Source organism: Podarcis melisellensis (genome assembly GCF_964234715.1).
Source record: "Podarcis melisellensis genome assembly, chromosome: 1".
Classification (NCBI taxonomy): domain Eukaryota; kingdom Metazoa; phylum Chordata; class Lepidosauria; order Squamata; family Lacertidae; genus Podarcis; species Podarcis melisellensis.
The window spans coordinates 114,843,020-114,864,978 of record NC_138528.1 but is presented as its reverse complement, the minus strand read 5'-3'; the positions used below and the strand labels follow the sequence as shown (position 1 = coordinate 114,864,978).

Sequence of the window (21,959 nt, the reverse complement as noted above, 5' to 3'; positions counted from 1 at the left end):
TGCTTACTAAAAATAGAGAAAACACATTTCTCTCACACAGGAGGATTAAGTGTAGCGACAGCAGCAGCTGGGTGGCAAGCTGCCAGCACAGACAGGCTTGAACCAATGCCCCTTTTCTATGTGCGACAAAATAGGCCACTGTTGTTGTTTTTTTGCGGGGAGAGACTGCTCTTTTCAGAGAGAAAAAGAAGCTTTGTAATGCTTATGTTCTTCTGAAGGTCCTTTCCAAGTGGGGTCACAAATTTGACTGGGCTGAAAGGCATTTTCAAATGCAGACTTAGTGCCAAAATTAGGTCCTCTTTTCTTTGTTCTCAAGCATAAACTCTGAAATTGTAAGCCCTGGGCACTTCATATTAAGTTCTTGCCCCGTGTTGGCTTAGAAACAAAGAACACAACGATGTTGGGATTTTGTGTCCAGGTATAAGAGTATTGCTTCTCAGAGCATCTAGTGAAGACGGCGACATCTTATCGGGCAAACCAGCATAAGAGACTGCCTTTTCCTCTACGCTCCAATGTAATAATTAAAATGAGTATCCTTGAAACAGTACCATCTTTGGATCAAATAGAAACAGAAAGCATAAATGCAGAAGCATTATGGATGAGCACTTTATCACTGTAGAAGGCACTTTCAGTACTCTCCCTAAAGCTTAAGTCAGAAGTGCTGTAAAGCCTGTGTGTTTTAGCTTCTGACATGTGGGGTTAAAGTGTTTTGTAGGGTGGCAAGATGGTAAACTATTGTGGTAAACTGCAATAGCCATTTTGTATACATAATTTTTATGTTAGCCACATGGACCTTTTGACCTAGAGCCAGCTAGAAATGTAAGCACAATTTTGGAATGACAAAGCTGCTAGGTGTACTAGATGTACTAGGTATACTGGATATTCAGGGGTTATCCTGCAATCGTTTCTTTTTTCACCACTCAATCCTATGTGTGTTTTCTAGGAAGGGCCACTGAATTTAATGCGTCTTATTTCCAAGTAAGAATTCATGGCATTTCAGCCCTGGTGCCATTTAGTTTATTCTAATGACAGCATTAATAAGCTAATGCAGTGTGCAGTCACACCTACTTTTAGCATTTGATACTTCCATTATCTTTTAATCTCTTACGGTAACACTCATAGGAAAGTGTGAGATGCATCAAAGGCTAAGCTTTGAAAGGCAAGGCACCTCTACTGGACATTGATTTCTGTGATATGCAAAAGCTTCTGCATGGTGGTAGAAAAACACACCAGAACTATAGCAGAAATGAAGAAGCAGAAACACTCCTTGTCTGTACCTTGAATTCAATTGTACTTCTTAGTTTTCCAACTCCTTCGTTATCTGTGCCTTTAAAATAGCAGAAATATCCCAGAGAATAAAGTGAACATCTTTTTTTTTGGGGGGGTGAATCAAAGTTTATTTAACGTAGTTCATCCCTGAACATCTGTTTAAAAAACTACAACCCAAACCCTAAAGAGAAATCTACTGTCTGACAAGGTTAAGACTAGAGCTGACACAACATTCCTACAGTACACAATATCTACAAACTGTTAAGGCAGTAAATATTCTTCCCATGTCTTGAGAAATAACTCGACCCTGCGGTAACATGTACCAACCAGGGCTCAAGATGCTTAGATAGCCTTGACCAAGTTATACTCCACAGGAGGTGAAAAATGTTGGCTACACACTTATGTGGAACTATGTTGCTGTGCTGTTTTAACTTAAGAAATTGAGCTCTTAGGGGGAACTTGGGGTGTGGGAAATGCCTTACTTCAAATATAATCAAGCATTTTGTTGTCCGTAAAAGTGATTTTACCCAGATACTATTGGGGTCATTTAATATAACCTGGAACCCTTGCTCCGTTCCTCACAAGAGTATTTACATCTATCACCAAGCAAGGATAACTTTTATTTATTAGTGAAGCTCCCACTTCTACAGAGGATTGCAAAAGTACTTTTGCACGTGAATTTCTAAAACAAGGGACAATAACCTCCACTTACCCCACACCAAAATAAAACCACATTTTTCCTACACAAACTGAAGACAGGTTTATTTTGTTAATAATTCCTTCACGTTTTGAAGCCTGTACATGTTTGCAACATATATACAAAATGCAAAGGGTTATTTGAAGTGAGAGAGACAGACAATTTACCGAGAACAGTCAATCTGAAAGAACGAGAGGTGTATGTTAGGAGCCCTTACTGAAGGAGTTCAAAAAAAGATGCAAGCAACCTGCCACCCACATGATCTATTTTTGCCTCTCTCTGCTCCTGCTTCTCTCTCTGCGCTCCATTTTACTGTATTTGTCTCTGTAGCTCTCTCTGTGTTGCTCTCTGCGCACGTCTGAGCTGCAGCTTTTCGCTTCACTTTTCCTGTGCCGCTCCTCATTCGGGCTAGAAGTCCTGTACCTCCTGTCAACGTCTCTCCCGCTCCTTTCCTCCTTGCTCTGGCTCCTGCTTCCGCTCCCATACCTTTCAGATTCTCTTCTCTTGTCTGTGTTATCATTTCTGCTTGTTGTGGGCTTTCTTCTGCTCTCAGAGGAGCTCCATTTGTTGTTCCCTCCAGAACTATCTTGCTTTAAAAGTCCACACTTCTCTCTATCTTTGTCCTTGTTACCATGACTGCTGGAGGGATCTTCATAAAGTTTTCCCTTAGTCTTCGCCTTCTCTTCAGAATCACTGCTGCTAGCCTCTGAAAACTTGGCTTTTCTTCTTTCCTTAGAATCCATCTTCTTTTGTGCTGCTTTATCTCGGCTGTCAGTCTCACTATCACTGTTGCTTTCTGAAGAGTCACTGGAGGACGGGGAAGAGGACCTGCTCTTATGTTTCCTGTGTTTACTTTTGCTTTTTCTCTTCTGCTGCTTTTTCTTCTTTCTATCTCTCTTCTTCTTCTTCTTCTTTTTCTCCAGGCGATCCAGTTTCCTTTTATTTTGAGCATGGAAAAGTAGAGCAATTAAGCAGGGAAGTATGGCAGGGGAATAATGTTATATTTTAGAGGCCAGACCTTATGCAATATCAGACTGCGACGAGTTTACTATTTAAAAAATAAGAACACACTCTACTCCCAAACTTGCCACCTGCTGATGAAATGTAAGGGGCAAAGGGAGCAATTTGCACCTGGGCCATAAAGGTAGTTTTGCTTTTTTTTTTAAATAGACATGTTCTAAATATTTTTAAATAAAACATTTCTTTCAGTGTTCTAGGATCTAGATACCTTATTTACCTGTGAGTAATATTATTTTTTATAAAAAGTTTGAGAGGCACAGTATCATGGCTCCAGTCCTGTCAAAAGTGCCAGGTATGGAAAAAAGAGATATGGTAGGATGCTTTTTGTCCCCCTAACACGCTGCCTGGGACACATGCTTCTTCCCCTCTAAGCCTGAAACCAGCAAGGGGCCACGCAGGAACAGGATCCTGCTTGCATGGATGGGGAATTGTATGTGCATGCCAAATTCTCAGCCCATCCAGCAGCAATGGTTGCACATGCATAGGCTTGCCTGATGATCAGTGACGGTGCAAACACACTGTTTGGAAGAGGCAGAATGGCTGGGTTGGATTTAGAATCTCTTCCTCCCTGCCAAGCATAGCTGCTTATTGTCTGAAGGTGCTACATGTGCCCCCTCCAAGATGCTGTGCATGCAGATGAGTGTGTTTTATATAAATTTATAGTCTTGACTTTAGACACTAGTTGCCCAGGGCAGCTAGCAATAGTAATAAACAATTTTTTTAAAAAAAGACTCCATCCACAATGAAATGCAACACTGTTGGAAGAAGTAAAGTTGTTAATAATAATAATAATAATAATAATAATAATAATAATAATAATAATGGCATTCTGCTGTTTTAAGAGGCTCACTTATGTGTAAGTCCTAGTTTCACAAAATTGTTGTGGCTAATTTCATTAATTATTCTGGATTAAGGAGTTCGGTTAACATTTCATCCAATAAGAACAAGTATCATTTTTTCCCCATATTGTATATATTTTTCAACTGAACATATTTACAACTGTAGAAGGTTGTTGCCATATATAATTCATTCATTTTATGTTATTGAGAGAGTCCTTTGTCTGCCCTTGATGAAATATATAAAAAGACAGCATTCAGACTTAGAAAGAACCAGCTGAAACATCTCCTCCATGTATAGGCCTAAGAGCACACTATAGACAAAGTAAATAGAGGGAAAGGTATTTCAGAATTTCAGCTCCCCAACCTTGAGAGCTTCTACTGAAAACATGGGAAGTGCTCCAAAGTGGTGCATATAATATTGGAGCAAAATTTATTAATTATCACCAATATCGCTTAGGATTCATCCACCCCCAATATTATACAGTGGTACCTCAGGTTACAGACTCCACTAACCCAGAAATAGTGTTTCAGGTTAAGAAATTTGCTACAGGATGAGAACAGAAATCGTGCTCCGGTGATGTGGCGGCAGCAGGAGGCCCCATTAACTAAAGTGGTGCTTCAGGTTAAGAACAGTTTCAGGTTAAGAACGGACCTCCGGAACGAATTAAGTACTTAACCTGAGGTACCAATGTGTGTGTGTGTGTGTGTGTGTGTGTGTGTGTACACACACACACACACACACACACACCACATATGAATAAAAAAAACTTTGGGGTGTCTTGTTGGTAACTTTTAAAGAAGTACTACTATCTGTTAGCATTATAGTTACCTCAGAAGTTTCTGTTTTTGCTTAGTTGTCAAGGATTTCAAAAATTCCACTTCTGGATCATCTTCCCCTTCACTTGCAACAAATTCCTATACAATGAATACAAACAGAAATGGCAGCACTTATCTTATGCCTTAATGACCAGGACAAACAATATGAATATTATACAGTCGTATTTTGGCTCCCGAATGCCTTGCAAGTCGAACGTTTTGGCTCCCGAATGCTACAAACCCAGAAGTGAGTGTTCCAGTTTGCAAACGTTCTTTGGAACCTGAAGGTCCGACCCAGGTTCCGCAGCTTCCAATTGGCTGCAGGAGCTTCTTGTAGCCAACTGGAAGCTGCGCCTTGGTTTCTGAACATTTCAGAAGTCAAACAGACTTCTGGAACAGATTCCGTTTGACTTCCAACGTACGACTCTATTATATTAGGACAACATCATCTTATTTTATAGTTGACTTGAGTAAACACACAGCTTTTTTGAGAAGAAAATGAGTTAAGAATGCCACAACAAAGCGATCTACGTATTTGGATAGAGGTTTTTCAAATTTACTTAAATGAAGTAGCTTTGTAAAGTCATGCTAAAAAGGAGACAGTATGGGAATAAATATTCACAAAGTCCCAATAATTCTGAACTGAAGAAGACCGTACTCTTTATGGAGGCATTGACTGGTTGAATAGTTTACTTCCCAATTTTAGGCTTTCCCCTTTTCAAACGTTATGTTTCCATTTTAACATTTAGGATCCTTTTATGTGCTTTGGTTTCTCATTTCTTGCATGCTGGTCGGAGCTCAATTTTTATGAAGTACAACTCAAATTATACATAAAATGCACACCCCACACTGAGGGCCAAGTTAGATGTGACAGCAGTTGGTCCATGTCTTTAAATGCAGGACTTGCATGTAGAAAGGAGAGGGTGGAGATGTCCAATTTTAAAAACAAAGGTTGCGTGTGAGTGAGAGGAGCAGAATCCTCATCCCTCCTGAGGCTTATCTCCACGCAGCACTTTTATCTCAGCCAGGCACACATCTAATATTGGAGTCCCGATTGGGGGGAAAGTGTCTGAAGAGGAACTACAGGGAGAAAAGCCACGGGGGTCATGTCCTTTCACCTGTGTGCTTTTTTTAACATTTAAAGTCAGAACCGCTCTCCATTTTTTATACGTGGCTAGGGCAGGCTTCCTCAAACTCGGCCCTCCAGATGTTCTGAGACTACAGTTCCCATCATCCTTGACCACTGGTCCTGCTAGCTAGGGATCATGGGAGTTGTAGACCAAAAACATCTGGAGGGCCGAGCTTGAGGAAGCCTGGACTAGGGCAACTCTGTGTTTTAAACACACAGATCTGCAATCTTCATGTGTAACTTGTCCAAGAGTTTGAGAAGAGATTAGGTGATGCACCTGAAGGTCTCAGTTGACAACTAAGTTGCATTCTGGAGCACATACTCTCTGGCCCTCTCAGCCCAGGTGAGCCCTAGTGATACCAAGGATCCAGAAATCTCATGCACTTGATGCTGTACTTCCACCCAAGAAGCAGCTTTAAAAACTTTCTCACCAGTAAATGCAAGGCTAGATGGCTCCAGTTGTCTCCTTTGGATGCCACCAATGAACAGGGGAGAGCCAGTGGAAAGACCACAGCGGCAGACCCTTTGTCATCTCCCAACCCTGGTATGCCTTGACTTGCTATGTGTTTTCCAAACTTGCCTGTACCCTCTTCCTGGAGCACCCAAGGGAAGTGTTCTGGATTGCACCTTCCAAACATGGCATTGCCTGAAGGACATTTTCATTATTTCCCCTCTGGCTTCACCAATGGGTTGCTCTGGCTAAGACAGTCTCTTAGGATAAGGCAAAGGTAGCAGAAGCTAAAACTATTTCCTCTGGCAGGTATTAAATCACTACTAACCCACAGGAGACATTTCATTTATTAAACTATGGGTTGGAAAAATTATTTTACACCTGTCACTCTGGATAACAAAAAAAGAAGTGGAAAACACAGTAAGTTTCAGGACACACATCCCTTGCTCTATCTATTCAGCTTTCCCATGGATATGCATATTATAAAAACATTAAGTAACAATTCACAAGCAATCACATTTAGATTTACAGACATTTTCAGCTTACTGATAAAAAGATCATTACCTGTGATGGATCATTTGCGGTCAAGTTTCTCCCCAGTACATTTTGTTTCAGTGCAAACCCACTGTTTCTCATCTCCGCTATTAGCTCCGAGGGGTGCATTGATGGCCCTGTTCACCAAAATCACAGTTTGAATGTATCATTTATATCTCTCTACCTTTTTTGGACTCCACAGTGGGAATTCGGTTGAAGCTTTGTTAAGTAAAATCACAGCTAAATCAACTCAATAATCTTCTGCTGAGCAAATAATCAGATATGATTTTCTAAAACAGCAGTCTGGAGATTCAGATGGAAAATAATTGCATTTTTCTTTAAGTGCAAGGGGATTCTCTTCTTATGTAACTTTGTCATGTTGAAAACAATATATTTTAGGTATTGTCTGCCTGTAAGCTTTTGATAAAAGTACAAAAATAAAATAAAAAAGCAAGCTTTGGAAGCCATGCCAACTTTAAGATGCAAATGTTTTTTGACACCAAGAATAAATACGAACACATACTTTTAAGAGGGATACTTTAAAGATGTTAGAAAAAATAGTTTTCAGAAAATTAAATGTTGTTCAAAATGCTTACAATATAAATCTCAAATGAGAGCATGCAGGTCGCATGGCCCGTGATTTGTGGAAGGTCTACAGAATCACAAGAATTAGATGTCTTAAATATTTTATTTTTATTCAAAATTTTATATACTGCTTGATTGTAGAAAGACCTCAAGGAGGTTTCGCTATCGGTAGATACAAATGTAATGATTCCTTTCTCCTGTGATTAGTGGCTCAAAAATCGGGTTGCTCTCTTCCCCTCTCTGCTATGTTTGCCCAACCCAGGAACCTGCCTTATTATTATATCTGTACCAACATGAACCACATTTAACCTTAACCACAGCATACCTGGCATGTATAGGATTGGACTATAACTACCTTTTTTGCTCTTCAGGTGGAATTGCATGTTAAATTGTTCTTATTCTGTTTCCCCCCCCAACCTGGCAAAACGCCAGTATGTTACACTAGCCTTAAGTATTTTTAAAATTTGTACTTCCAAACGATATTCTGTCTCATCAGCATGATGGCACATTCATTATGGAAAAAAGAGGTGGTTTGCTGCATTTGGTACTGGAAGCCTCTTAGCATTACTATGAATTAGCTAGTTATTACTTATGAACTGATAGTTTTCTTGTTGTCAGTAACAACAACTTAGCTTCATTCTCACCTTTTGCTGTTTCTATCTGCTGTCATTCATTTATTAGTCAAACTTTTTGTTTAAAGCAGCTCTCAGAAATTGTGTGAATGTGCCCACAACCTGCTTTCACAGCTCAACACCTCTGCATGCTCAGGTACATGTTCGTCTCTCACAAGGGCATGCTCCCAGCCCAATGAAAGTTGGGGTGCCAGAAGTTGTAGGGATAAAATATTGAAGATCGGTTTTGGAGGTTTAATTCAGAGAACTGAGATATTTTTAAGACTCAACACATAAAGTACTCTTGTGCTGCTAATACTGTCTCTTGCTAAATGTCAGCTGAAGTTATTTCCAAATCAGTGCGCTTACGATTTGCCTGCCTTAGAGGTTGGGTGTGCATATAGGATCATATAAGGATAAAAGTTGTCCACAAGCAAGGCACAAAATAAGATGAACTTTGGATTTTTAACATCCCGAGTCACCTTCCTTGAGGTTATTGATTTACCACCACAGGCCCTCTCTTCAGAAGTTTCTGTTGTTGGTATGTGATTTCCTCAGTAGGGTGGGTTTGAGGCTGAAGCAGTTACGGTTTCTAATTCAGCACACTAAACGCCAACCTTAACTGCTCTGTAAAGCTTGGCCCTGTAATCTAGCCTTATGTTCTGTGTTTTATTTATTTATTTTTCTAGTTCATCGCCAAACAGCACGATATCTGAGAATCCTAGTGGTTGTTAAGAATGCCTTTTAAAGTGGAACACTTATACAGAGTTTAACTGCTAGGCCAATGTTGTGTGTGAATGACATAAACATCTCTCCTCCCCCTGTCCAATATAAAATGAAAGCAGTGTCTCAATAGGCTCTAAATCTTCAGTGAAATGTATAAAAAGGCATTATAAAAATACAGATTCAGCTGATGTCAAAGAAAAGAGTAATTTGCAAAAGGGTCCAAAATGAGTGTTCAGTATTGCTATAAAGGGTGATCCTTTGACGGATATGTAGAGGTGCTCTTCAAGATGCTACTAATATGTATACATACACACATAGGCTGCAATCCTATACATGCTTACCTGAACTTATGTCCAAGCAGAAATGCATAGGATTGTGTTGCTTGAGTTGTGGTTGAAATAAATGCAGGGCATTAGTTAGGAAACACACAGGTTGGCAGTTGCCTCCCCCATTGGTGTTTCAAACCATGTTATTATTCCTCAAGATCGTTCCTTTCTCTTAAGGCGGTATAAAAGTAACCACATCAAATGATCTTAGATATACTACTTTTGTTTTAAATAATGCAACTCTTAATTATATCAAAGAACAGGCCTTTGAATCTTGCTTAATGCACTCTGTCCTCTTTACTGAAATCTGAACAGGGTAGCAGTGTGTGGCACTGCAGCTTAAGCAAATCAAAAAGTGCATGCTGATTCACAATTGAAGGCGATTTCTGTACTTCTTCGCTTCTTAAGTTTAGATTTGGATTTCAAGAGGTAGAAAAAAGGAACAATAAGCATGACCAAGACATAGGACAAAATGAGGGCAGGGGCAAGTCTGGTTCTCCAGATCTGTTCTGGAGCTGTTCACATAAGGGGTAGATAATGAAGTAACAGCAACTGTAATTTAGGCTGTTCCCATAATGCAGGGGTGGGAAACTCTCTTGGCCCAGTAGGCCAGATCTTTATCACACACCCACCCCATCCCCACAGGCCACCTCTGACAGGAGGGTGGGACTACTCATTTAGTCATTTGATGTCAGGTGATTGAAACCTGTCAAAATGCAGCACTTTGTACAGCGCTTCGAAAATGCCTACAATCAATGGGTTCTTGGGTGCTTGAGAAGTGCTGCAGGAGGGGCTTTGCAAGCCCTAAGCTTGGTGCTTGCAAAGCACTTTGTGCAGCTTTTACCAAATGCTTGAAACCAGTTGATTGCTGGGCTTTTGGGAAGTGCTGTCGAAGGGGCTTTGACAGAGTCCACAAAGCCCATTTCAAAGCCCTGTCCTTACCTGCCCCACACCTGATGTCATATATGTCATCACATGTAAGGCAGGTGGATATGGCTTTGCTGAAATTTGGCCTGCAGACTGGGGGTTCCCCAACCTGCTATAATGTCATGTTAGTGAAGGGCCTCAATCTCCAAGCCCAATCCTGCTCCTCCTTTGTCAAACAGCCCCTCTGACAAGGGAAACCTGTAAAGATGCTTTGGGGAAAATATATGTACAGCCAGACAACACAAATGTAATTACAAGCATTTCAGCAAGGACAACAAATGGTGATATATTAAAAGTGTGAGTGTGGGAAGGTCAAGAATAGAGAGAGAGACAAGGAGATTTCATTGAGTCCTGCATGCAGAGTTCCATCTTGAGGTGGTTAACTTTAAAGGCAAGCCTCAGAAGGAGACAATTTTTGCACAAGACTCAGTTGCTAATAGGAAAATGCAAGGTTGCTATCAGTGACTAAAAGTGAACATGCTGCCCTCTAGTGGCTGGCTTGGATACATTCTGAAAATGACAAGTAAATCAGAAACCTCTACAGTATTTAAAAACACACTCTCTCTCCTTCAAGCTCATGTAAGGTGGCAAAACTTCATTATGATTTTTTGAGATGTCTCTAGGTTGTATCTTCATGTGGCAGCCCTTTTTACTGGTTGCTTATGCTTATTATGTCATCATCCAAATGGCCAATGCCATCTTTCTCTAACTTTTCTAATTTAATGTGTGAACAAAGTGAACCAAACAAGTATAACATTTTAATCTGGATTCTGCTGAGAGGACACACAGCACAACAGTACAGTGAACAATTCCATTTCCCCCTCTTTGCTAGGACTGATTTTGTCATGGTGTGTTGAAATGCATCAGGGGGCAACCGATGTCAGTTTTTGGTATGCCACGAATTCTGTCAAATTTAGAATATTTAAAATAGGAATTGGTTTCCCTGCCTTACTGCAATAAAGCATGTGCCCACTGACCATTAAGTACGGATGGTTAGCTATTGTAGGAAACACAGGTTTAACCTGTATTCATAGGGCCAGTCTTCAAGCAAGTGTGTGCAAACTTTCTTTGCACACACCTCAGTTTACAATCGATGCTGACAAATAACCATTCTATTTCCGCAGCTACTAATTCTTGTTGGCTTCATTTTAAAAATATTTTCCGATATCTGTATTGTTTTTTATACAGTGGTACCCTGGTTTAAGAACAGCTTAGTTTATGAACAACTTGGATAAAGAATGCTGCAAACTCGGAAGTAGATGTTTTGGTTTGTGAACTTTGCCTTGGAATAAGAAAATGTTTTGCTTCCTGTTGAGTGTGTTCCGTTTGAAAATTGAGTCCCCCGCTGCTATGGGAAAGCATGCCTTGGTTTAAGACTGCTTTGGTTTAAGAACGGACTTCCGGAACGGATTAAGTTAGTAAACCAAGGTACCACTGTATTTTGTTTTTGTTTCGGAGTAAATATTTTGCTTCGCATCCACGATAGCACCACACAGACACATACATATGGATTGAATGAAAAAACCTACCCTAAATTTTAATGCCCTGGCTGCATTTTGAAGTTGCTCTAGATCGCACTTCTAAACCTATCTACATGGCAGCAAGTCGCACTGTAATTAAAAGGATTTATATTCCATCTGAAAAGAAGACATGATATTTAAAAGGTGTAAATCTTAAACAAACCCTGATTGAGGGCCAGACAGTAAATTTTAAGATAGCAGCAATTGTCAATGGCAGCCCTGTTCTGTTGCTACCTGTTGTACAGAGAGTAAGATACAAAATATAAAACTAAATCCCATGATAAAACTAAGCTGACCCCATGATATCACCAAGCTCTGCAGTTCCCTGCTCTTGTTTTGTGTCAGTAGAACCCATTGGCAATGGGCATGGTGGAAGAGCACAATGTGGAACATTGTTTTGATTTAACATGAGGCAAGTTCTACTGTAACAGAAGGAAGAGAGGGAACGAGTTTCCCAGCAGCCATATTTAGTGGTAGCCACACGTTTCTTGCAATGTTCAATCTGGCCTTCAGAAGAAGCAGAAGTAATTGTGCCCCTCCAGCAGTTTTGTCATAGTTCATCAATGGTATAAATAATTAGCATTTGCTGGTAGTTAACTAGAAGACAAAAAAGCTAGATTAACATTAGGGAACTTTTGGATGCAACTGACCACACCTTCAGGAAAATACACAATGCCAGTTCACCTCAACGGATAGAGTTTTGCATTTAATTGCTACCTTATATTGATTATGAACCTGGAAAGTTACAATCAGTGGGGAAAAATATTTTTTAAAAAATCTAAAACCAGCTTAGCCTAAAGAAGCATTTTGATTGCCTAATTTAACTTTGTAAAGGCTGTAGTAAAGCTTATAGCTGGTCTCGGTAAACCTCGCAGCTGGAATATTCTCACACTACCATGTAGCTTTCCAGTGATCAAAGTAAGTTACTTTATATATCAAACTAAGATTTCATAATGGAAATAAATTCAACACCAGGGGGGGGGTGCAGTTGTCATGAAATAATTACACTCCTGGGAGATTACAGACAAGGCTGTACCCCAGGGGTGTGATTATCCCATGATAACCACATCCAGTGAAATTGCCTTATTGCAAAAATAATCTCCATTCACCAGCAAGATATATTATTCAATAGGAGACTTGTGAAAGCGGAGAGATTATATTTTTTTAAAGGTCTGAATCACCAACTGGATTAGTACTATGGTCTGTATACAAAGGGAAAAATGAAACCCACCCAGACAGAATGCATGTTATTTCTTCTGTCTGCTACAGTATAGAGCTGTGCTGTTTTGTATTGTTAAAAACAGACACCCATTCTTAAGGAACAAGGCACTCATCAGCACCAAACAGTGGCTTTAAACTGTATGGGTGCAATCACCCTGATGCTATTCTGTACAAAGCAGGGGTTGCTAGTCCAGAAGGGCAAAAGAAGCGCAGCGACCCACCAAATGCAGCCACTTCCCCATAACAGCCCCAGTCTCCCTCCCCCTACTTAATCACAGTGCTTCCCCCCCCCCCCCACAACTTGCACACTAAAACCACCCATGGCCTATCTTTCCGCTTGGAATCTGCACTGCTGTCGCCTGCCCCCCAACTCTCCAGAAAGGGGCAAGTGAATGATAAAAACACCTATTTCTGCAAGCCATTTCCTATAGAAAAACAGTCCTCGGGCAGGGCAACCAGACCCACTACTCCAAATAGCCTTCGTTCCTTGATTGGAAACACCTAGCCAATCAGGACACAGCTATTTGCTGCAATTTACATAAAGTAGCTTATTCAATCAATCAATCAATACCCACAACCAATACATCAGAAGTACTTCAAAAATATTCTTTCCCCCCGCCACCCCGACCCACCCACAATTTTATTCTGATTCATTTAGGATACACATTGCTGCTGATGCAGTTCTGTGCTGAGAGAGAGCAGCTTAGCAAACACAGCACTTCAGAGGTTTGGCAGGAAAACAGCAGAAGGAGCAGACAGGCTGTGCTGCTTTGGTTTAAAGCAGGGGCAAGAAACGCCGACAAGAATGTTTTGGTTTATGTGCTGCATGGGAGTAAAAGCTCTCATTTCTCAGTGTAGCACACACAAAAAGCTCTCGCCCAGCCCTTAGCCTCACTGTTTCTGCTCCTCCTACCCGCTAACCTTGCTTTTCCCCTACCTGTTCCTAGCCTATTTATTTCTGCCCCATCTCTTAAGCACAAGGAGCTGCTGACTATGAGACTCCAAGATTGGGTGGTAAGTTGTAATGGAAGAGGAAAGAGAGATAAATAAATTTGCCCTCCCCATCTCGACAGCTCCACCAGCCCCAGATGCCATCTGGTTGGGGCAGATCAGTGTAGGATGTGAGTGGAACCAGCTGCAGTTGATTCCTGCCACGCAGCAGAGAGCTTTGAAACCAGCACTTCTAGGTTCAATGTGTTCTTGCTGGAAAACCATCCCTGGAACATGTTCCGCTTCCTGTTGAGTGTGTTCCATTTGTAAATTGAGTCCCCCACTGCTATGGGAAAGCATGCCTTGGTTTAAGAATTTGATTCAAGAATGGATTTCCGGAACGGATTAAGTCCGTAAAGCAAGGTACCACTGTATTTAAGTTAAATAACTGAGCACAAGAACATCTACCATTTGAACCATTAATAAAGGCAAGTCAAAAATCACAATTTGTAATATTAGAGAACTAAAGAACATATCCCTCTACAGTACATAACTTTTGGCAGAAGCAAAAAAGCTCCACACGTTTCAAGAAAGAGATAGATAAATTTAGGGAGACTATTTGCACTTGTCCACAATACTGCAAAACTTCAGATTATTTTCTCAGTTCCCTGAATGCTACCAACGTGGCATGTGGCAATGTGGTAGAATGTGCAGATACCAAGTGGAATGTGTTTGTGTCCCGATACAACTTCCTTTTGTGTAGGGGTAAGGAACCTTGTTGAGTGCGAGGGAACCTTTTGGGAGCCGCATGCCAGTGGTGGATAGGGCCAGAGGCAAAAGTGTATGTGCAGTACAGTACTTTGTACAGTAGGCTAGTTTCTAAACACCTTCTCAAACCCTTCTCCATCTAGACAAGCAAGAGGCATTAGCAGAGTTAAAGCTCACATTAGCTGAACAAGAATATTCAGGGCGCTAAACAGGGCCAGTGACAGGTTTGGCCTGAGACTCCCCAGACAGAGAGGACTAGGGAGCCTGATTTGGTCCTCTGTTCCCTGCTCCTGATTACACATTTCTTTCTCAAGCTCACAATCCTATGCACACTTATTGGAAGTCAGTGTGTCCCCTTGAAGTCAGTGTGGCTTGCTTTTTAAAGTATAGGATTGCACTAACTGTTACATTTATTTTTTTAAAATGTATATTCTTAATTAGCTCTGAGAGCAATGGGTAGGTATCCTCTCTGTGCAGTTCCAGAGAATACTCCTAGCATCCTGTCCTCCTTTTTTCTCCTGGTACTTAAGGGATTCCCCCTGTGCCTTGTAGCTGTAGTGTGAGTTGTGCCAGGAAATCCAAGGATGATGTCATTGCCCATGTATTGGCAGTGACGGGAGGGGATCAATGCTGCATGGGGCCACAAATGCACCCAGCATATTGCCTTAGTTTTTCAAGGCACACTTCAGTCCCTCTGGCAACATACGTATTTTGATAGAATGATAAAAATACATTTAAAGTGCTTACCTGAGCCATCATTGGAAACAGAGCTTGCGTTAATTCCAGAAAGGCCGAACAAAGGGCATTCTCTGTCTGTGTTCACGTGACCCCACTTGTGACATTTAATGCACCTCACATTCCTCACCTGAAACAATGCCAATATTGACATAATTTTACTCTTCAGTATTCCCGTCTGTCCAATGAAACAGCTGCATGTTAAAAACCTAGTAAAATATTATGTACATCCCTGAACATTTGAAAATTCACCATGAAAACAGGAGGGGAGGAAATGCACAAAACTTACCTGGATGCCAAATGGCTGGTCTCTAATGTTCATGTCATCCTTAGCATATCTGTTAAAGTACAAGAAGATATATAAGTATACATAAGCTCAATACTTACACTATTATTGGGGATTCAAACGATGTAGAATTAAGAATAAAGGAGAGCAGTTTCAATCGTGAAACCTTGGGTTTGAATGACATCAAATACACTACAAGTTTGTGAAATTACAGCATCATTATTTAGTCAAAACTGTCATGTTCAGCAAGTCAAGGAGGTTTCACTTGAGGAAAAAACATGTTGTTTACACCCTTTCTACCATGTTTATTATTTTTTAATATTCTAATGATTTCCTGTAGCTTTGAGTCTTCTTGACTGCTGTTTTGTTACTCCTGCTTCTGTTCTGTCCTGTAATCAAGATGTATATAGTTTTTCCATTTTTGTGAACTTCTTTTTAGACTTTTAACTGGAAAAGTAGCATTAGAACTAATTTAAATAAATACATGCATTGAGTTAGATCCATGTCTTGCATGAGAAGAGAGGCATTTGAGTAAGATTTGAATTTCACTGATTCCCCCATTCTGCTGCAACCCCCCCCCCTTCTGATGCTGTTCTGGAGGCAGGGACCAGAACTCTTTTCATACTTCCCTGAATCTTCGCATTGTGTGATGAATGTCAGTAATACTGGAAGTTTACTCAGCTGAGTTTGGTCAGCATTTTTCTTTATCCATTCACCTCTCCACGAGTTCATGGATTTTATATTTATTTAGATCTGATATAGGAGCCATAGGGCTCAGTTGATCCACTTTTGAAAAACAAGTCAAAGATAATACCACTTGAGAGGGCCTTTTTCTGTTGTTTAAAGAAGATTTCAACCTTGAGGAACTAGGAAAACCTTTTCAGACTTAAGACTTCAGAGCACATACTTTTCAGACTTAGGAGCACATACTTGAAAATAAACTCTGCATACGGCATTATTCAAATAAGAAAGGGATAATTCTTACTTTTCACGTGGAGCTACCTTCTGCCATTCAAATTTGTACTCAGTCTCTCCTTCTTGCTAAAAACAACAAATATAAAGTCCTGTTAAAAACACCTGGTTTAAAATTTATGCCCAATATTATGGGGGGGGGGGAGAAATAAATTTCAAAATTACCTCTTTGCTCTCTTGTTTCATTATCAGCATAGAAGGAAAAGATAAGACAAAACATTAGAAAAGACAAGTAGATATCAATATTGCAGGCAACATCCAGATAATAGGATATCATGCATCTCTAAAAATCATAGAGCACTTATTAAGTCCAAGTATTTTCCTTATTTTAAAAAATGCACATTTATTTGCAGTCATGTAAACCCCAAGGTCTTATTTTTAGACTCATAGCTGAGGCTACAATAATACATACTTCCTAAATCTTATTAAACTTAGTAGTATTTACTTCTGAGTAAACCTGCCCAATACTCTGCTTTAAGAGTCTTTTCATGGTATTCAAACCTTAGATACAATGTAGGATCAAGTTCTATGAGCTACTATGCAGGGTTCCAAGCTCAGCAGAAAGGGATAATTTATATATTTGCGTTGATGTTAGAAATTACCTTTCTTGGCTCCTGGTGGGGCCTCATACATAAAGTTTAGACCATTCTTCACACGCTCATCACCCATAAGCAATCTATACAGAAAACAACGAGAATGATTACAAAGAAATAGGAGATGGGTGACTTAGATACTAAAACATTTTAAAATAAATGTTGACAACAAATAATGGTTCTGAAACAGATCATATACTTTTAAAAAGTTTACTTTTATAGACATCTAATACAAGAAGAACATTTTTTAATAGTAGTAGTTGTGCTTAAGAAATATCCACAGACTTTTTGGTTACATTAAAATATTTTAGCTCAAAATTCTAATTTTCACTGTATAAGCAGAGATAAGCATATCCTTCATAAAGTAATTACCATATTTTTCCGTGTACAAGACTAGGTTTCCCCGCTAAAAAATAATGTCCAGAATTTGGGGGCGTCTTATACATGGGGGACATCTCTCCCCATTTTCTTAAATTGGAGTCCCCTCAAATAGATGGAAAAATACAACAATACATTTTAAGTGCCATATTCTGAATGCAATGCACAAAGTACTGGAATTCTCCACTTCAACTGAATTATGAAAATTCAAAGTACTATTATTAATTCCAATTGTATTATTTGGTTTTGACTGTACTGTACTTTGATAAGCTTTAGGAGTGGTGAAACTGGTCTGACACCAGATCTGTGGGAAGCAAGTTAAGGAGCTAGGTAGTGAACTGCAGACCTATTTCAATCATGCCAATTTCCATCTATAGGCAACTCCCCGTTTATGTGTGGGTTACATTCTAAGGCTTGAGGGTTTAAGGGCAAAAAGGAGTGGAAGTACAATATTGTTGTATAAGTGTTCTGGAATCGCAATGGCTTCAGTGAATACCAACTTACCATTTTTCAAATAAAAGTTTGAGACTCAAAAACAGATTAGTAGTATGAGAAGTCCCAAACTGAAATGCTTATATCAGCTAGATTTTAGGAAAACAAAAAGAAGAGTTTATTTTTATCTACTAAAATGTAAGATTAAATGTTGTTTCTCACCTGTTATCATAACATTCCTGCTCTTTAAGGTATTGCTGCATTAACTCTTCTTGTTTCTTTTTGTCGTAAGTTATTTTCTGCTCTGCCATCCATACCTAAAGGGAACAAATATGGTATAAGTATTTCCACTTTATATGCAATCCGTACTGAAATTCTGTAATCCAAATAAATTAGGAAACACTGCCAGCATATGTGTAAACACAGTTACATGGTTTAAGAGATTAGATAATATTATGACTATCTGGTGTGCTAGTGGTGGAATTTGGAAAATCCCACATTATCCAGAAATTGCTTACCAATACACTAACTTTGCAGTTCAATTTATTTCAGTGGTATTAACTTCCAAGAAAATAAGGTGTTAACCACATATTTAACATTTTGTCCTCATCTGTAAAATGCCCAGCTTTCAGGGGTTTGTAGCGGTAGCGGGGCATCTAAATAACTGTCAGATAAAGATGACAAAATATTAACTTTTAAGCTTCACCATTCTATCATGTATTTATACCCTGCCTTTTCCCCTGACAAGGGACAGTTTAAGATATAATCTGCTCTGCCCGTGCTAGATGGCATTCACCCAAGTGTTCTTGAAGAACATTATTGATCTCTTAAGTGAAATATATAACTTAACGTTAAAGTCAGTATCCATAGTGGAGTGGATGATAATAAGCAACGTAAAACCCATACGTAAACAAATAATCCAAGGGGACCCATGTAATTACACACCTGTCAGCCTCACAGGTACACCCTTCCCCAATATGACCCAGGTAGTTGGGTGACAATCAAGAGCAGATTGAGGGGGGCAGGCTTTAGGGGACAGAGAGGAAGGGGAAGTACCTGCATGTAATACTGAACATCACCCATGGTTTTCACAATGACAGTTCTCAATGGCCTGTATCAAATTGGCGCTTACTTGCTAACCTTGAGAGTAAGACCTATTTAGCTCAGTTGGGGCTTACTTTCGAACAGGCATATATAGAATTGCCCTGCTGAACAACAAGGCACAGAATACGAAATATTTTAAGCGCACATCAAGGGCATATAGAACTGTAGAGTTGAAAGGGACCCTGAGGATCATCTGGTCCAACCCAAACCAATGCAGGGATATGCCACTTTCCTCTACAGCAGGGGTCAGCAAACCTTTTCAGCAGGGGGCTGTCCCTCAGACCTTGCGGGGGCCGGACTATATTTTGGAAAAAAATATATGAACAAATTCCTATGCCCCACAAATAACCCAGAGATGCATTTTAAATAAAAGGACACATTCTACTCATGTAAAAACACGCTGATTCCCGGACCGTCTGAGGGTCAGATTTCGAAGACGACTGGGCCTGATTTGGCCCCTGGGCCTTAGTTTGCCTACCCATGCTCTACAGCAGGGATGTACAACAGGTCGATCGCGATCTACTAGTAGATCCCTGCGATGCTTTGGTAGATCGGGGTCGATCTCTGGCTTCCTTTCCTCTGCGTAGGTAGATCTGACTCCTGCCCCGCCCCCTCCATTGTTTGAACTCAGGAAGGGAAGATGGAGCTCCCTCTGAGTGGCTGTTTTCATCCACAGTGACGCTATTGTGAGTGAGTTAAGTTCCCCACCCAACTTCCCTTGCCTTCCTCCCAAAAACGGAACTCCCCTCCCCAAAGAAGCCTGCACCTTAACACCCCAAAACCGGTCTTTCCTCCTCCCCAAAAAAGCTCAACAACTTTGAGCTGAACCCCTAAAAAATGGGGGGTAGATTACTGATTTTAATTCTGAAAGTAGAAGCAGTCTCTTGGAAGTTGGCCACCCCTGCAACACTGGCTTTATCAGCACCATGCTCTGTCCAGGGTGACCTATCCAGGGTGATTTAATTTTAAAAAGTAGTAAGAGGACAGATGCTCCACCAAGGTCAGCCCAAGACATTTCAGCAACTGGGGCAGACCCCAAAACGGTAGTTTCATTTCTACCCCACCGCACCCACCAGGGATAAAGGGGTGAGAAGAGGATCTGCATCAGGAACAAGAGGGGAAAGAGAATATTTACAGATAAATTGCAAACAGATAAAAAACACTGGCAGGATTATTGTAAGCAGTTACATAAGAGTATATATTTAAAGAAGATAAATAAATGAGTAAGTTAAGTGAATTTGGATATGCAGAAGATATTAAAAATTAAGGAACCACGGAAAGAGGGGGAAGGAAGTCAAGTTTTAAATTGTCAAAATGACTGTAAAATCAGTGAAACGTATAAATATTTATTTTTTAAGGAACAAGAGGGGAAAGAAAGCTGGGGATCAGGATCTTCTGTCCCAGCGTATGGATCCAACTCCCTTCAGCCCCCCCAATAAAATATTTGAGGGGGCTGGGCTCCTCCAAAGTTGATGGGCATTGCCATTCAATTGATGCGTGTGCACCATAATCTTGTGATCCAGAGGGAGCGGCTTTCTTGCCTTCTCCCTAGTACAGTGGTGCCTCGCAAGACGAAATTAATTCGTTCCGCAAGTCTTTTCGTCTTGCGAGTTTTCCGTCTTGCGAAGCACGGTTTCCCATAGGAATGCATTGAAAATCAATCAATGCGTTCCTATGGAAACCGCCTTCAGACCAGGTCCGGGGACAGTCTGTCCCCCGACCTCTTCTGAAGGCCGGCGGGGGGGGCAAAAGTCTTTGCTTCCCCCCCCCCCCGCCTGCCTTCCCGGGACGATTTTAAAATGCCCGGGGCGATTTTAAAATGCTCCCGGACGGCTTTTGAAGGCAGGCGGGGGGGAGCAAAGACGTTTGCCCCCCGCCCGCCTTCAGAAGAGGTCCAGAGGGCTCTCCAAGCTGCGGATAGCAGCCTGCTGCCCCGCGCGAGGGGCGCTCTGCTTAAGAGCGCCCCTCGCGCGGGGCAGCAGGCTGCTATCCGCAGCCTAGGCGGGAACTCTTCTGAAGGCTGGCGGGGGAGAAGGGCTTTTCTTCCCACCGCCAGCCTTCAGAACAGCCTTCTGAATGTTGGCGGTGGGGAGGAAAACCTTCCTCCCACCGCAAGTCTTCAAGACAGGTCCGGGAACAGAGGAGAAGGCACGCTGCGCTTCCCCGCTGTCCCCGGAGATTTCCCTATGGGCTTTCGTCTTGCGAAGCAAGCCCATAGGGAAATTCGTCTTGCGAAGCCGATAAAAATCGGAAAACCCTTTCGTCTTGCGGGTTTTTCGTTTAGCGAGGCATTCGTCTTGCGGGGCACCACCGTATTTTATTCAAATTGGCCTCCCTGCTGTCGCCAGAGGGAGCCGCCCCACTTTGCCTCTTAATTCCCCCCCCCCCAACGTCCCATGGCTCAAGTGGTCACAAAACCATGGCTGCAGATGCTGGGGGACAGAAGGGATGACTTGAAATTATTCCAGGCTGTGAGGGTTCGCTTTGTGCTATGAGGAACCCCCCCCCCCGAAATCCGAGAACCGTAGAGTTGGAAGGGACCCCCGGCGGTCATCTAGCCCAACCCCCTCATCTCTAAAGCGCCCATGGCAGAGGGCCATCTGCTTTAAAAAAAACCACACCTCCGAGGAAGGAAAAACCCCCCACCTCCAGAAGGAGGCCTTTCCACTATCGAACAGAAGAGAGAAAGCGTCTCCCACTATCTACTGGAAGTTAAAAAGGGGAGGCTTCTCAAAGCGAGGAATACACGCCGATTCTACCACGTCTGAACGCGCCATGGGTGTATTGGCGGTGTGTGAAGCGTGTCGGCTGGGTTGGGGAAAAGGAGAAACCCGCTGGTTCATCTCCTCCTCCTCACCTTTTTGATATTGGACTTGGAGGCCGGGTGGAAGTCCTTCTTGCACATGAAGTTGGCGAATGATTTCCCCATGATGGCGGCGGCTTCGGCTTTCGGCCACCGGGAATTCAGGCGGCGACGACGACGACGGACCCCTTTTTTACCTCAGGAAAGGGTCGCCTGCCTCCTTGACCGTAGTATGAACGAGGCTACGCGGGAGGCGAGCTCGTGTTTACGACCCGGGTCTTCCTGGG

At 41.4% G+C, this 21,959-nt stretch overlaps 1 protein-coding gene across 1 annotated transcript; it reads right to left on the bottom strand.

Moving 5' to 3' along the window:
• Window positions 1-2,003: 2,003 nt before the first annotated feature.
• CIRSR (corepressor of RBPJ and splicing regulator) lies at window positions 2,004-21,858 on the bottom strand. The gene is given in 11 exon segments (XM_081899591.1): window positions 2,004-2,238; window positions 2,241-2,902; window positions 4,655-4,740; window positions 6,786-6,892; window positions 15,117-15,234; window positions 15,394-15,442; window positions 16,376-16,431; window positions 16,900-16,953; window positions 16,957-17,038; window positions 17,988-18,082; window positions 21,727-21,858. Coding segments are annotated over 11 exon segments (1,440 nt in total). The 5' UTR covers window positions 21,799-21,858; the 3' UTR covers window positions 2,004-2,179.
• Window positions 21,859-21,959: the final 101 nt, after the last annotated feature.